This window comes from Podarcis gaigeae (genome assembly GCF_964106915.1).
Source record: "Podarcis gaigeae genome assembly, chromosome: 8".
Classification (NCBI taxonomy): Eukaryota; Metazoa; Chordata; class Lepidosauria; order Squamata; family Lacertidae; genus Podarcis; species Podarcis gaigeae.
Genome location: NC_139684.1, coordinates 83,844,358 through 83,861,168, shown reverse-complemented (window position 1 = coordinate 83,861,168; position 16,811 = coordinate 83,844,358). Strand labels below are relative to the sequence as shown.

General features: G+C 43.9%; 1 protein-coding gene across 6 annotated transcripts in view; it reads right to left on the bottom strand.

The window, feature by feature from the left end:
- The window catches only part of LOC310851688 (uncharacterized protein), a 31,626-nt gene extending 15,042 nt beyond the window's left edge, over positions 1–16,584 (bottom strand). The window contains exons 1-2 of one of the 6 annotated variants that reach the window (XM_083754324.1): positions 15,792–16,584; positions 8,784–8,834 (exon numbers count right to left, since the gene is read on the bottom strand). In XM_083754324.1, coding sequence (XP_083610450.1) covers positions 8,784–8,834; positions 15,792–15,800 — 60 coding nt within the window. In that variant the 5' untranslated portion in view covers positions 15,801–16,584. Of the gene's footprint in view, positions 1–8,783; positions 8,835–10,327; positions 10,645–15,791 lie in introns of those variants that run through there. The other 5 variants (XM_083754325.1, XM_083754323.1, XM_083754328.1 and 2 more) reach the window with 5 other exon arrangements.
- Between the last annotated feature and the right edge of the window lie 227 nt (positions 16,585–16,811).

Genomic DNA, 16,811 nt, shown 5'->3' with positions numbered 1-16,811 from the left:
GCCTGGTTGAAATTCCTATTGGCTGTTTGCTAGAACCAATCACAAAAGATACACCCATTTCCTTTTGCCTATTATGGGAAATAAAAGCTATATATTCTTCTATCTATAAATGACAAATAAGTAGTCATATATCTTACATTTGTCTCAACAATGAACCTTAATTACCAGCTCACCTCTTGCCCTCCTTGCCCTATAGCCCTCCAAAACAGATGGTTTAATAGTTTTAAATTTTTATCTTAAACAGATGTCAAGGATCTTGAGTTCACATCATCATTGAAAGATCTCCTTCTTTTGGAGGTCTTTAAACAAAGGCCTGACAACCATATGTGTGCTCTAATGATGTTTCCTGCTTGGCAGGGGGGCTGGGCTGATGGCTGACTTAATTTCAGGATAGTTACAACTCTTACAACTATATGAAATAAGAATCCAACATTTCTTAAATCCTTTGCATAATTACATTTAAGCCAATATATTTAATACATTATCATAGATAGCTTTTTAGAAGAATAAACCTTCTCAAAGTAAAAAGGAAGGAACAGTTTACAGCCTCAAAATAAAATAGGAAGAAGCCTCTTCTTCTGTTTACACCCCCCCTTTTCCAGCCAAGCCAGTTGCTTTTTCCATTTGCTCTTGACCTTTTAACCTTAGGAAAATATGGCTCAAGTTTAATGGGAGGCACATGGTTTTATTTTACTATTTACCAACTCTTAATTATGTTTTTCTCAGCTTTTTTATATTCTGTAATATGTAGGGTCAGTGTAACCTTTGCTCTCAGCCTGTAATTCCCTTTTTACGACTTTGAGAATTGTTTTCTGCTATAAATCAGGGGCCCCCCTTGTCCAGGAGGATAAACATCTTGCCAAAGTACTTAGGCAGCTGGTCTTCTGCCTGGCATAAAACATTTGTGAATTTGAGCTCATTTTTAAGATACAACCTTGATAAAAATATATATATATAAGCCTTGATTTAAAATGCAGGCTATTATTAGATGCCTCAAAAGCAGGTTGGTTGGCGTTTCCTCTTCATCGCAATGGACCAGCCTCTCCTGGACACAGCGACCCAGGAATAGTAATAATAATAATAATAATAATAGTAATAATAATAATAATAATAATAATTTATCATTTATCATTTATCATTTATACCCTGCCCATCTCAGCCACTGGGTGGCTCCCAACAGAGTAGTAGTAGTAATAATAATAATAATAATAATAATAATAATAATAATGTGATAAAACATCAAACATTAAAAACTTCCTTAAACACTGCTGCCTTCAGGTGTCTTCTAAAAGCCAGATAGTTGTTTATTTCCTTGACATCTGGTGGGAGGGTGTTCCACAGGACGGGTGCCACTACCGAGAAGGCCTTGTGCCTTGTTCCCTATAACCTCACTTCTCGCAGGGAGGCAACCGCCAGAAGGCCCTCGGCGTGGACCTCAGCCGTGTCCGGGCTGAACGATGGGGGTGGAGATGCTCCTTCAGGTATACTGGGCCTTTGAGGCTGTTGAGGGCTTTAAAAGGTCAGCACCAGCACTTTGAATGGTGCTCGGAAACGTACTGGGAGCCAGTGTAGGTCTTTCAGGACCGGTGTTATGTGGTCTCTGTGGCCACTTCCACGAGGAACAACCAAAGAGGTGCTGCCCCAGCAGGGCTGCCAACTTGAATGAAGTACTGTGGGGGCCAAGGTAAGCTCCGCAGTGCATAATCGATCACATGACGCAGTGCACACAAACACCATTTTAATGGGGCTGCCCATCCACTTTGTGGGCCCCCGGGCCCCTCAAATATTTTATTGTGGGGGCTTAAGCCCCTATGGCCCCTGGGATGTGGCTCCTATGTGCCCCAGTGGCAGAAAGTGGCAGAAAGCAATGTCTCTGCCATAAGCTGAGTTGTACCAAGTCTGACTGTTTCTCCACCTGGCTTAATACAGTGGTACCTCAGGTTAAGTACTTAATTCGTTCCGGAGGTCCGTTTAACCTGAAACTGTTCTTAACCTGAAGCACCACTTTAGCTAATGGGGCCTCCTGCTGCCGCCGCGCCGCACGAGCACAATTTCTGTTCTCATCCTGAAGCAAAGTTCTTAACCTGAGGCATTATTTCTGGGTTAGCAGAACCTGTAACCTGAAGCGTATGTAACCATAAATACTGTATTGTCTCTACAGATCTCTGTGGTTACAGTCTGGCTTCTCTCCCAGCATTGCCAAGAGATGCTGCCAGGATGAGACCTGTGACCTTCTGCTAAGCTATAAACCTGCCACTCATGGGACGCCAAGAAGCCCCTTAAAGGTGAGGACTTCCGGAGGCGGCGCGAACGGTAATGGCTGCCCTTTCCTAACCGGGAGAGGGAAGCTACGCTGGAAAAGGGTCGTCCGCTACGGCGAAGCGGAGACCCATTCTGGAAAACCGCAGGCAGCGGAAGCCTGCGGTCTCGGGACCCGGCGGGCGCCAGGAGCTACCCCCGAAACGTTGAGGGAACCCCGTAAGGGGCTCCGGATCGCAGAGGGGGTAGCGGCGCTGTGGGTCTATGCGCATTCAGCGGAGCGAAGCCGCGTTGCCGTTGCCGGTGAGCGCCGACCTTTCTTCCTTCAACACAAGATTCCAAAACGTAACAACCCGTGAGTAATTAAGGACTTTACTAAATTTCGGGACTAAAATATTGAAAATAAGCTGAAAGCGGAGAGACGAGGAAAAGGAAGTCCGTCCTCCGCAGCCATTGATTTTTAAAGCAAAGAGCAGGAGGAGTGGAGGCATAGAGAGAACTTTTGACAGCTCAGATTGAGCACCCGCAGAAATTACTTTTCCTTTTAAAGACTGTAAGCAATTGATTTTTGGACTTTTATTAGGACTTATATATTCCTTTCTTTGTGGATTACAATTCTGTTTAAGAAGCCCAGGTGTCAGAACTGCCTGAGCAGTAGAACTGTCAGACTGCAAATTTGGATACATTCTATTTAAACTTGGAGACAGTCTGAGGGAGTTCAGAATGGTTACGTTCTTGCATTTTGGAACTCCAGTAAGCACAACTTGAAATATTGTGGCAAACCTAAAACCAACTCTGCTAAAACTACTTTTGTGAAGATCCCTAAGAATTGGTTTAGATTTTGTATGTGGAATGGACTCTTCTTCCTAGGACATTTTATGCTCCCCCTAGAGGATTGAGGACTTACAACAAAAACATTGTTTTACTTTCTATTTCCCGGCCCTCTGTTTGATTGCTACCATCTGGGCCGTAGCTTTCCCATGGGAATAACTCAGCTTGACCTTGACTGCTAGATATTTTTGGAATGAGTGGCGCAAAAAGAAAGGGATTAAGAACCAGACAAACAACTCTGACAACCGTAACTGCAGCCTCACAAGCACGCAGATCATCTGTGCCCACTTTGCCCTCGGAGGAAAAAGTTACCTCCCTGTCACAGGCAGGGGAGGAAGAAACTGAGGATTTACAACTAGAAGAGATGGCCTCAGGAGGATCTGGTTCTGTATTAGAGAGAATTCTTGAGAAATTGGAGTCTTTGGAGAGGAAAGTTGACCAACAAACTGCGAAAATTGACCTTAATACAGAAACTTTAAACAAATTATCTGGGCAAGTTGCACAGAATGCACAAGCAATCGGACAATTGAAGGAGGCTGCAGGTGAAAATCAGAAACTGGCCGAAGAGACCAGCCAAAGAGTGGGAGAGTTGGAAAAAGAAGTAAGGCCGCTCAGTAAGCAGGTCGGAGAACATCAGACCTATCTCTCTATGTTGGAACTTCGGAACAGGGAGATTAATTTAAGGATAAGATCGATACCAGAAGTGGAAGAAGGTAATCTAGCTGAGTTTCTGACCAAAGAATTCTCCAAGTTCTGGGGTTTAGAGGAGGAAGATTTTAAAATTGTGTCAGCCTTCAGACTTGGAAGACTTACAAAGAGAGAAAGGCCCAGAGACTGTTTGATTACGTTGAGATCAAAGGAGGAAAGGGACAAGATTTTGGGCCTGCACTACGGAAGCTCTTTGAACATTTCGGACAAAAGAATTGAGATTTTTAAGGACATTCCTAAACAGCTGTTGGATCTTAGATCTGAATATTTGGACTTAGTAAAACTGCTGAGAAGCAACTCAATCATCTTTAGGTGGGACTTTCCCCAAGGACTATCTTTTACCTTTAGAGGGAAGAAGATCAAAATTAGAACTTTGGAAGATAGGGATAAGTTTTTGACTGCCTACGGTGAGGACCTTCATAAAGGACTTGAACTACCCTCAGGGTCTGAACCACCACAGGTGCCTGTACCTCAGAACCCTGAAGACTCACAGAACAAAATACCATCCCAAGGAAACTAAACAGATCAATCCAGGATGTCTCTGCAACTTTTAAGTTGGAATATAAATGGCTGCAACAGCCCGGAAAAAAGGAAGAAAATCTTTCACTTATTAAAAAAGGAGCAACTAGACATTACTTGTTTACAAGAAACACATGTGACTAGGCTCCACAGAAAAATATTGGTAAATAAAAGGATAGGCCAAGAATTTATATCTTCGGATTTAGTTAAGAAGAGAGGAGTGGTGATATATGCAAAGGAGAGCCTCTCACCAAAATTTCTATTTAAAGATGAACATGGAAGAATTTTGGCAATTGAAATACAGCACCAAGGAGAGAAAATTTTGATATTAGGAATCTACGCTCCAAATGAAGGGAAATCAGAATTCTACAAGAAGTTGCATGAGATTATGCTGGATTATCTGGACTATGATAACATCATTATGATGGGAGATATGAATGGGATCGTTTCTACAAACATGGATAGGTCACAAAGCCAAAAGGTTACTAAAGAAGGCAGACTACCAAAGACCTTTTTTGAAATGACAGACAACATGGACTGGATTGATATATGGAGGACAAAGAACCCCTTAGGGAAAGAAGGAACATTTTTCTCTGAAGCCCAACTGACTTGGACAAGAATTGACCAAATATGGATTTCTAGAGGTCTGGCTCCTAAGGTGAAGAAAGTGGAAATCTGCCCAAAGACCTGCTCCGATCATAACGCGTTGAAAATGGACATGACATTATTACCAACCGGCTCCTTTAGATGGAAGATGAATGACAACTTGTTTAGAGATCAGGAGATTATCAAGAAGGCCCAAAAAACAATAAAGGACTATTTTGAGATAAATTTGAACACTGCTGTGGAAAAAAGAACAATCTGGGATGCAAGCAAAGCTGTGATGAGAGGGTTCTTGATACAACAGAACGCCATAAAGAAAAGACTACAAAATGAGAAAAAGGACAAGATTTTGGGGAAAATTAAAGAGTTAGAGAAGAAACTAAGAGTAAACCCGAAGTCACAGCCGATTTTGAGAGAAATTAAACTTCATCAGGCACAATATTCCAAACTGATAAATCAGGAAATAGAATGGAAGATTAAATCAATGAAACAAAAAACATTTGAATCGGCTAATAAATGTGGGAAACTGCTGGCTTGGCAGTTGAAGAAGAGACAAAAGCTGAACATAGTAACAAATTTGGAAATAGAAGGAAGGAATATTCAGAACCCGGTGGAAATTAGAAAATGTTTCCAGAAATATTTCAAGAAATTATACACTCAAGGGCCACAAAAGGAGGAAGAGATTGCAAAATTTTTGGAGAAAAATGGACTTAAAAAACTATCACAAGAAAATAGATCACTCCTGAATAGTAAAATAACACGACTAGAGATAGAACAGGCCATTCAGAATATGAAGTTGGGCAAGTCTCCAGGGCCAGATGGCTTGACCTCCAAGTACTATAAGACATTAAGTGACTATTTGATTCAACCACTGCTGGAGGTCAGCAATGAAATTATGGAGGGAAAGAAGGCGCCCGAATCGTGGAAGGAAGCTTTCATCACATTGATACCAAAATCAGAAACTGAAAAGACACAACTTAAGAACTACCGCCCCATTTCCCTTTTAAATGTGGATTACAAAATATTTGCTGACGTTTTGGCAGGAAGATTCAAAAGAGTTTTAAATGAGATAATTCATAAAGACCAGGCAGGCTTTCTCCCAGGAAGACATTTATTTGCTAATACAAGGAACATTATTGACATTTTGGAACTCTTGCAAACAAATATTAACACTAAAGCAGTTCTAATTTTTATAGACGCGGAGAAGGCCTTTGATAATATTTCTTGGAAATTTATGAAGGGGAATTTAAAAGAAATGGGAGTGGGGCGGGGTTTTGAAAATGGGATTGACGCGATTTACTCAGAACAAAAGGCAAAACTGATAGTTAACAATGTGGTTACAGAAGAGTTTAAGATTGAAAAAGGGACACGACAAGGCTGCCCGATTTCCCCCTTGCTGTTTATTTCTGTCCTGGAGGTGCTCTTGAACTTGATTAGAGGGGACCGGTTGGTGCAAGGGATTCAGATCGGAGTGAAACAATATAAACTTAAAGCTTTTGCAGATGACCTTGTTTTGACATTGCAAGAGCCAGAATCTAGTACAAAAAGAGTGTTACAATTGATTCAGGACTTTGGTCGGGTAGCGGGCTTTAAACTAAACAAACAGAAAACTAAGGTGTTGGGAAAAAACTTGACAGATGCAGAGTCAGAACGGTTTCAGAGAGAAACAGAACTAACTGTGGTTAAAAAAGTAAAGTACCTAGGGGTAAACATAACAGCAAAAAATCTGAGTCTATTTAAGGATAATTATGAAAAATGTTGGTCTGAAATTAAGAGAGACTTGGACAGTTGGTCAAAATTGAAGCTTTCTTTGTTAGGCCGAATTGCTGCTATTAAGATGAATGTATTGCCTAAGATGTTGTTTTTATTTCAAACATTGCAAATTGTGGATAAGACGGAGTGCTTCAGGAAGTGGCAGAGAGATATTTCTAAATTTGTCTGGCAGGGCAAAAAGCCCAGAATTAAGTTTAAGATATTAACTGATGCGAAAGAAAGAGGGGGCTTTGCCCTGCCAGACTTAAGGTTGTACTACGAAGCCGCAGCTTTCTGCTGGCTAAAAGACTGGCTACTTCTAGAGGACACTGATGTGTTAGATTTAGAAGGTTTTAACAATGCATTTGGCTGGCATGCATACTTATGGTATGACAAAGTTAAGATCAATAAGGCCTTTAAGAACCATATTGTCAGGAAAGCAGTGTTTAATGTCTGGACAAAATACAAAGACCTATTGGAAAATAAAACTCCAAGATGGCTATCACCTCTGGAGGCTAAGGCCCGAAAAAGACCCAATATGGAGGCCAAATGGCCGAAATATTGGGAAATAATAGAGAAAGAGGGTAACAATTGGAAATTGCAGAGTTTGGAAAAAATGAAAGATAAAGTGCGAGACTGGTTACATTACGCTCAGATTCAAGAAATTTTTAAAAAGGATAAAAAGTTAGGATTCCAGGTGGAGAAATCGAAGTTGGAAACAGAATTGTTAGAACCTAAGACTAAAGTACTTTCAAGAATGTATAACTTGCTGTTGAAATGGAATACACAAGATGAAATGGTTAAGTCGGCTATGATAAAGTGGGCACAGGATATTGGGCATAATATTATGTTTGAGGATTGGGAAAGGTTGTGGACCACGGGGATGAACTTCACGGCATGTAATGCTCTGAAGGAAAATGTAATGAAAATGATTTATAGGTGGTACATGACCCCAGTTAAACTAGCCAAAATATGCCATGTGCCAGACAACAAATGCTGGAAATGTAAGGAAAATGAAGGAACATTCTTTCACCTCTGGTGGACTTGTCCCAGGGTGAAGGTCTTCTGGGAAATGATATATAATGAGCTGAAAAAGGTATTTAAGTATACCTTCCTTAAGAAACCAGAGGCCTTCCTCCTGGGCATTGTCGGCCAGATGGTGCCAAAGAAGGACCGAACATTCTTTTTGTACGCAACAGCAGCAGCAAGGATACTTATCGCCAAGAAGTGGAAAACTCAAGATCTACCCACTCTGGAAGAATGGCAGATGCAGCTGATGGACTATATGCAACTGGCCGAGATGACTGGCAGAATTCGAGACCTGGGAGAAGAGAGGGTTGAAGAAGATTGGAGGAAATTTAAGATTTATTTACAAAAATATTGTGATTTGGCGGAAAGTTAAGTAGGATGTTTGATCATAAATAATTGGCCACCACAAAATCGGATCGAAATGGGATGTAAAGTGAGATTAAGAGAAACTAATTTATAGAGGATTATATTTAAATGAGTGGTTATAAAATTTGCAAATTAGATGATAAATTGCTGGGAAAAATTTATGATGATGAAAATGGCAGCGGGAGATGTGAGGAAGTCCAAAGAAGTTATGAAACTTTGTTGAGATAAAAGAAAGGTTGTTTATTTCTGTACTTTATTTTGTAAAAACCCCTAATAAAAATTTATTAAAAAAAAAAGAAGCCCCTTAAAGGTAATGGTATAGGGACCCCTGTCCATTAGGTCCAGTCGTGGCCGACTCTGGGGTTGCGGCGCTCATCTCGCTTTATTGGCCAAGGGAGCCGGCGTTCAGCTTCTGGGTCATGTGCCCAGCATGACTAAGCCGTTTCTGGCGAACCAAGGCAGCACACAGAAACGCCATTGACCTTCCTGCCGGAGTGGTACCTATTTATCTACTTGCACTTTGACGTGCTTTCAAACTGCTAGGTTGGCAGGAGCAGGAACCAAGCAACGGGAGCTCACCCCGTTGTGGGGATTCGAACTGCCGACCTTCTGATCGGCATGTCCTAGGCTCTGTGGTTTAACCCACAGCGCCACCCGCATCCCTTAAGGCCCCTTATCTCTCCCCTTATCCCTCTGAGCAGTTTTACGGTGCTCACCATTTGCCGCAAGTTTGCGTTGGCCTTCTGAAGGGATCTGATCTTTTCCATCTGTAGGAAAATTGAAAAAAATAAACAATGAACAGGAGACGAAACATGAGAACCCGTAACACCCTTCTCAAATATATACTTTGCTGTAAAAAAATTGTTTCCAGATTCCCCTCCAAAACGTTCAGCTGATAAAGCTGACCTTGAATACCCTCAATTATTCCTTAAATGCTCAAGCATTTGCTGAAACCTGATGTCCATATTTAGCATCCTTTTGTATATGACAGAATGTGGCTATTGGGGGGACGCGGGTGGCACTGTGGGTTAAACCACAGAGCCTAGGACTTGCCAATCAGAAGGTCGGCAGTTCGAATCCCCACAACGGGGTGAGCTCCTGTTGTTCGGTCCCTGCTCCTGCCAACCTAGCAGTTTGAAAGCACGTCAAAGTGCAAGTAGATACATAGGTACCGCTCCGGCGGGAAGGTAAACGGCGTTTCCGTGCGCTGCTCTGGTTCGCCAGAAGCAGCTTAGTCATGCTGGCCACATGACCCGGAAGCTGAACGCTGGCTCCCTCGGCCAATAAAGCGAGATGAGCGCCGCAACCCCAGAGTCGGCCACGACTGGACCTAATGGTCAGGGCTCCCTTTACCTTTACCTTTACCTTTATGTGGCTATTGGTACCCCTTGGCATTTGCCTGGATTTGATGGATGACACTGAATAACATATATGCAGCAGTCTTTGCTTCCATAAAATTGAGGGGCGGGGTTGTTGCTATTGGGTTGTTCTTATTTTTATTTTGGTTATGTATTTTGTGTTTTTATATTGTGATTTTATCCTGTGAACTGCCCTGAGACCTGTGGATATAGGGCAGCAACAACAACAACAAACAAATAATAATAATAATAATAATAATAATAATAATAATAATAATTGAAGTTGGCTATCATTTCTCCTCTCATGCTTAGGTTGTATATAAAGGAATAAAAATAACATGTAAATAACTAAAAGCCTGTAGCCTCAGGACGCCACAGTTTCTGCTGACCTTCCTTCCATGGAAACTGCGAGTGTCTGGGCAAGTGTTGAAACCCCTGGAGATGCCTCACCGCTCAGAGACTGGGGTGGTGTGCAACGTTATGTTCTTGTGGTCATCACGAATCACCCCAATTGCACATTAAAAAGGACGTCCAATGAGGCCTTAGAAGCCTGAAGGAGCATCTCCACCCCCATCGTTCTGCCCAGACACTGAGATCCAGGGCCTTCTGGCGGTTCCCTCATTGCGAGAAGCCAAGTTACAGGGAACCAGGCAGAGGGCCTTCTCGGTGGTGGCACCCGCCCTGTTGAATGCCCTCCCATCAGATGTCAAGGAAATAAACAACTGCCTGACATTTAGAGGACATCTGAAGGCAAGTTTTTAATGTGTGACATTTCAATGTATTTTTAATCTTTCTTGGAAGCTGCCCAGAGTGGCTGGGGAAACCCAGTCAGATGGGCAGGGTACAAATAATACATTATTATTATTATTATTATTATTATTCCGACTCCGAAGGATGCTCACCAGGTTCTGATTCCTCTGTTCCAGTAAGAGAAGCCTCCTCCCTCGTTCTGCCATGGTGGGCAGCTACATGCAGAAAGAACCGTGAGCAGAGGGCAAAGGATGCCACGGTCCCATAAGACGGCCCAGTTTTTCTCCTCTCAACTTGTAGCAGAAATCTGGGCTGGTCTTGCGAGTTCCTCACTAAGCGGGTGCCTGTTGCCCTCAGCACCCAGTGCCCCTCCATCTTGCCTTGTGACGGTGCCCGTGATGTCATAGGAGACTTGAGGGTTTATTTTTGACAAATAAATATAACATCCTACGGGGACATGGCTTTTGGGTACCTTCGGAGGCAGGAGAGGAGAAGGACTGATGGTCTCTGTTGCATCTTAGGTGCACGACTGAATGTTTTAATAATAATAATAATAATAATAATAATAATAATTTATTATTTATACCCCGCCCATCTGGCTGGATTTCCCCAGCCACACTGGGCAGCTTCCAGCAAAATATTAAAATACAGAAGTCCATCATACATTAAAAGCTTCCATAAGCAGGGCTGCCTTCAGATGTCTTCTAAAAGTCAGATAGTTGTTTATTTCCTTGACATCTGGTGGGAGGGCGTTCCACAGGGCGGGTGCCACCACTGAGAAGGCCCTCTGCCTGGTTCCCTGCAACTTGGCTTCTCACAGGGAGCGAACCGCCAGAAGGCCCTCAGCACTGGACCTCAGTGTCCGGGCAGAACAATGGGGGTGGAGACGCTCCTTCAGGTATACAGGACCGAGGCCATTTAGGGCTTTAAAGGTCAGCACCAACACTTTGAATTGTGCTTGGAAACTTACTGGGGGCCAATGCAGATCTCTCAGGACTGGTGTTATGTGGTCCTGGAGGCCATTCCCAGTCACCAGTCTAGCTGCTGCATTCTAGATTAATTGCAGTTTCCGGGTCACCTTCAAAGGTAGCCCCACGTAGAGCGCATTGCAGTAGTCCAAGCGGGAGATAACCAGAGCATGCGCCACTCTGGCAAGACAGTCTGCGGGCAGGGAGGGTGTCAGCCTGCGTACCAGGTGGAGCTGGCACTTGCCTGCTAAACCAGAGGCAAAAAAACCTTTCTAGTGCCAGGGGAACATTGATATGGATGGACTTTTCCTCCATTGTTGACATCCATCCTCCATGGATCAGTCTGATTCTTTTTCGAAGTTGGTAGCGACCGCTGTTTTCCTGTGGGAGAGAGTTCCGCAGTTTAACTACATGAAGATGTGCTTTCTTTTATCGGCCCCAAATCTTCCGACATTCAGCTTCGCTGGGTTGCTCACGAGTTCTGGTCTTATGAGAGAGGGAGAAAACATTTTCTCTTTCCAATTTCCCCGTGCCCGGCACAATCTCACAAATTTCTTACCGTATCGCCTCTTACGCACCTTTTCTCTCAGTGAAAAAGTCACAAATGCTGCAATCTTTCCTCATAGGAGAGCCTCAAAAAAGTATTGACCATTTTGGTTGCCCTTTTTTCCGTACCTTTTCCAACTCTACGACATCCTTTTCCTCGAGGTGAGGTGACCTCTCCAATAAAACTTGAGATGCATATCGACAAATTCTGGTTAAACGCCTTCTCAATTTCTCCCCCCGCAATTGCAACATTGCTGGTATTCACCCAGGTTCATATATATATATCAAAATATATTTTAGCGATACACTAGGTTTCAAAACCTGCCTCAAGACTTTACACACACACACACACACACACACACACACACACACACACACACAATTTTTATTAATTTTTTAACATATCATTTCCAACAGCCATTTAACATAACTTCTTATCTTACACAATATTTTAGACTTCCGTCAACAACCTCTGAATATTTTTCTTTCTTTATCACTTATTCTGAATTTCTCAATTTCTCAATTACTTTTAATTATCATTAACTAATAATTCTCTTCATAGTCTTCCTTGCAACATTTCATATAACCCTCCTTACAGAACTTCTCGCAGTCCTACTATCGTAATCTGTTGGTTACAATTGCTTTTCAAATAGTTCAAATATTCACTCCAGTCTTCTAAGAATCTCTGGCTCCGCAGCTTTCGAATCCTCCCTGTTAGTTTATCCAATTCTGCATAGTCCATTAATTTCATTTGCCATACTTCTTTTGTCGGTAATTCTTCTTGCTTCCGTTTTTGTGCCAATAGTATCCCTGCTGCCGAAAACCTGCCTCAAGACTTTTGCCTGCCCTGAATCCTTGCAGACGGCGAACCCCTTCCGCCCCAAATTATTCACCCCCCTGGTTCCCCATCCATCTCCCAGTCCAAGAATGGAGTGGGGAAAGAATTTGGGAAAAGGCCAGGAGAGAACAGAGGCCTTGTTTGCCTAGGCCAGAAAGATGCCACCACCTCCATCGCCATGGCAACCACTATGGGCCTGCGGTGTGGCTGACGTAGCCATAGGAATGGGGTGGGGAGAGATGTATAGGATTTGGGTGTGGGGTCCCAGGCAGAGTAAATAGAGGGCGAGACCCTGTCATGGGAAAGGGAGAAGGAAGGAGGAGGATTGAAATGATGAAGGAAAAAAAGAGAAGCACTGAATCCAATTTGGACTTAGACGTTCTCACAGCCTCCAACATTTTCCCGATGAAAATAGGGACGTCCTATTCCATAATCATAATCATACTATTAACAATAATTTTATTATTTATACCCCAGCCATCTCACTGGGTTGCCCCAGCCACTCTGAGTGGCTTCCAACATATATAAAAACATAATAAAACATTAAGCGTTAAAAACGTCCCTCTATAGGGCTGCCTTCAGATGTCTTCTACATGTTGTATAGCTACTGTTATGTACTGAAGTTCTCACCCTGGGCCAGCAGGGGATACTGTAGATAGTTTTCACTCAGGCCCACATATGCAAATAAGGAATTGAAAGTGACGTTCAGTGATCGGCTAGTTACAGAAAGTTGTTACTGTTGCGTTGTAGTGGAGCTCTATATAAGCAGGCTGGCTGAACCCTTCAGTTCAGTTCTGTTCTGGCCTGTGAATAAACAAGAGCTGCTTGAAGAATTGCTGTGTCGTCTGATATGTTCACCCACAACTTAACAGTTACTTTTCTCTTTAGCAGGACATTCTGGGATCAAATCAGAAACTGGGACGGCTTCTGTAAATCCGGGACTGTCCCTGGAAGATAGGGACACTTGGAGGTTTTGTGTTCTCGTGTTTTGAACTGAGTCTGAATTATTGGGACTCAGGTTTGCAAGCCGCACCCTATAAGTGTCTAGGAAGCCACCACGGAGGGGCTCCGTGGTGATGAAGAGGCCGTCAGCGCATGCTCAGAAAAGCTCTCGGTTTCCTGAAAAAGTGTGGATTTGTTTAAAACCAGGGCAGCCTAGGGTGTTGGGCCAAGACTGAGGAGACGGAGGCTCGAATTCCCACAAAGCCAGGAAGCTTTGGCTTTGAGCCAGTCACACAAGGCTCTGGTTGTGAGGTTAAAAGCAGGGGATAATTAGGTCAACCGCTCTAAGCTCCTTGTAGGAAGGCCAGGAAGTGAACGTAATATTCCTCCAAGAAGTTCAGAACTCCATATATTGGGGATGGGGGTAGATATTCCTTTCCCACCCCCTCACAACCAATGATGCAATTATAGGAACATAAGGAAGGTATTTGAAGGATGCAGGTGGCGCTGTGGGTTAAACCACAGAGCCTAGGACTTGCCGATCAGAAGGTCGGCGGTTTGAATCCCCACGATGGGGTGAGCTCCCGTTGCTCGGTCCCTGCTCCTGCCAACCTAGCAGTTCGAAAGCACACCAGTGCAAGTAGATAAATAGGTACCACTCTGGCAGGAAGATAAACGGCGTTTCCGTGCGCTGCTCTGGTTTGCCAGAAGCGGCTTAGTCATGCTGGCCACATGACCCGGAAGCTGTACGCCGGCTCCCTTGGTCAGTAAAGGGAGATGAGCGCCGCAACCCCAGAGTCGGCCACGACTGGACCTAATGGTCAGGGGTCCCTTTACCTTTACCTTTAAGGAAGGTATTTAAAGCTCATCACTATACCCAAAGAATCTTGGGAACCGTAGTTTACCCCTCACTGGCTTACAATTCCCAGCGCTCTTAAACTATGTTCCCCAGGGTTCTGTAGGGGAAATCATGTGTTTTAAATGTGCTTTATACAGCTCACATTTAAAGTGCAGGCTTCCCCCCAAAGAATCCTGGGCACTGCAGTTCACCCCTCACAGAGTTATAATTCTCAGCACGCGTAAAACTACAGTTCCCAAGATTCTCAGAGGGATGCTGTGTGTACTTTGTACCTATGGTGTGTGTAACACAGCAAGTCAGGCCACTGGTCATCTAGTTCAGTCTTGTCAACACTGACCATCCCTGGTTCTCCAGGGCTTCAGACAGGATATCCGTAGCAAACTATGGCAAGTTCTTAAAGAAATGGGAGTGCCTGATCACCTCATCTGTCTCCTGAGAAATCTCTATGTGGGACAAGAAGCTACAGTTAGAACTGGATATGGAACAACTGTTTGGTTCAAAATTGGGAAAGGAATGTGGCAAGGCTGTATATTGTCTCCCTGCTTATTTAACTTATATGCAGAATTCATCATGAAAAAGTCTGGGCTGGATGAATCCCAAGCCGGAATTAAGATCGCCCGAAGAAATATCAACAACCTCAGATATGCAGATGACACAACGTTGATGGCAGAAAGTGAGGAGTAAAAGAACCTTTTAATGGGGGTGAAAGAGGAGAGTGCAAAATATGGTCTGAAGCTCAACATCAAAAAAAAACAAAGATCATGGCCACTGGGCCTATCACCTCCTGGCAAATAGAAGGGGAAGAAAGGGAGGCAGCCAGAGATTTTACTTTCTTGGGCTCCATGATCACTGCAGATGGTGACAGCAGCCACGAAATTAAAAGACGCCTGCTTCTTGGGAGAAAAGCAATGACAAACCTAGACAGCATCTTAAAAAGCAGAGACATCACCCTGCCAACAAAGGTCCGTATAGTTAAAGCTCTGGTTTTCCCAGTAGTGATGTATGGAAGTGAAAGTTGGACCATAAAGAAGGCTGATCGCCGAAGAATTGATGCTTTTGAATTCTGGTGCTGGAGGAGCCTCTTGAGAGTCCCATAGATTGCAAGAAGATCAAACCTCTCCATTCTGGAGGAAATCAGCCCTGAGTGCTCCCTGGAAGGACAGATCCTGAAGCTGAGACTCCAATACTTTGGCCACCGCATGAAAAGAGAAGACTCCCTGGAAAAGACCCTGATGTTGGGAAAGATGGAGGGCACAAGGAGAAGGGGACGACAGAGGATGAGATGGTTGGACAGTGTTCTCGAAGCTACCAGCATGTGTTTGACCAAACTGCGGGAGGCAGTGGAAGACAGAAGTGTCTGGCGTGCTCTGGTCCACGAGGTCACGAAGAGTTGGACACGACTAAACGACTAAACAACAACAACAACAACACCAGGAGCCGCTGACAGGATTTGAACTCAGGACCTTTTGCATGCAAGGCAGGTGCTCTGTCGCTGAGCCGCAGTCCTTCCCCAGCCAGGACAGGTCTTTGGGGAGGCCTCCAGGCCTTCGACTCCGAAAGATGAGCAGGAGCGTCCCCTGCAAAACCACTGTGAGCAGAGTCTCAAATCACCGAAGCCCATCGTCCTAACGGCAACGCTTTTCGCAGGGCAGGTCATGGTGAAAAGCAGAGGAGCTGTGTCAGAAAAAGAAGCTGGCAACCCTAGCTGCTTAACGGAGCCCCAGCTCTGAAGCTACATTGCATCACCCGGCATAGAAAGCGTTTGCAACCTGGCCCAGCAGGTGATGTGCGATTCGTATTGCTGTTGCTAAGCAACCAGCCTACCCTCCGGGTACCACAAGAGAGACTCCCAATTGGCGGCTGAGACCAAAACACAGTTGCAGATGCCAACTTTTCTTGCTGTGCCGTTTTCTCAAAGCGCCACTAGAGAGCACCAGAGTCCTTTAGCTTAGCTGGTTGGGTTAGTGTGGGGTGGTTGGGAAGAAGAAATTTGGGCAGAATTTTGTTCAGATCAGACATCATCTCTTCTTCATATGTTCCTTGCAAAAACCAACACCTACAGCTGGTCTTTAAATAATCCCCAAATCATGTAAACCTTCCGTTTTTAAGTCTTATCTTCTGGGGCCAGAACTGGGGCGGAGGGTGTGGAATAGGAGATCGTTTTAGGAACGGCTGATCAATGTGCTTTGTAGCATATCCATATGCCCGTTCTTTTTCAGATTTTGAATTAAAATAAGACTGCACCCGTTAAGTTCATATTTCGGAGGAGGAGAGAGAGTCCTAGCATTTAGCTCAGGAGGGAGATTCCCAAAAATCTAAGAAGATTTGAGTTACGGAGAATAAGAGGCTTAAAAAAGGCTTGCCTCGATATACAAGCTAGGTCAAATTTGCCAACCTGACACCCTCCAGATGTTTTAGGTTTTTTTATTGAATTTGTAGTCCGCCCTTCATCCGCACATCTCAGGGCTGTGAACTACAACTCC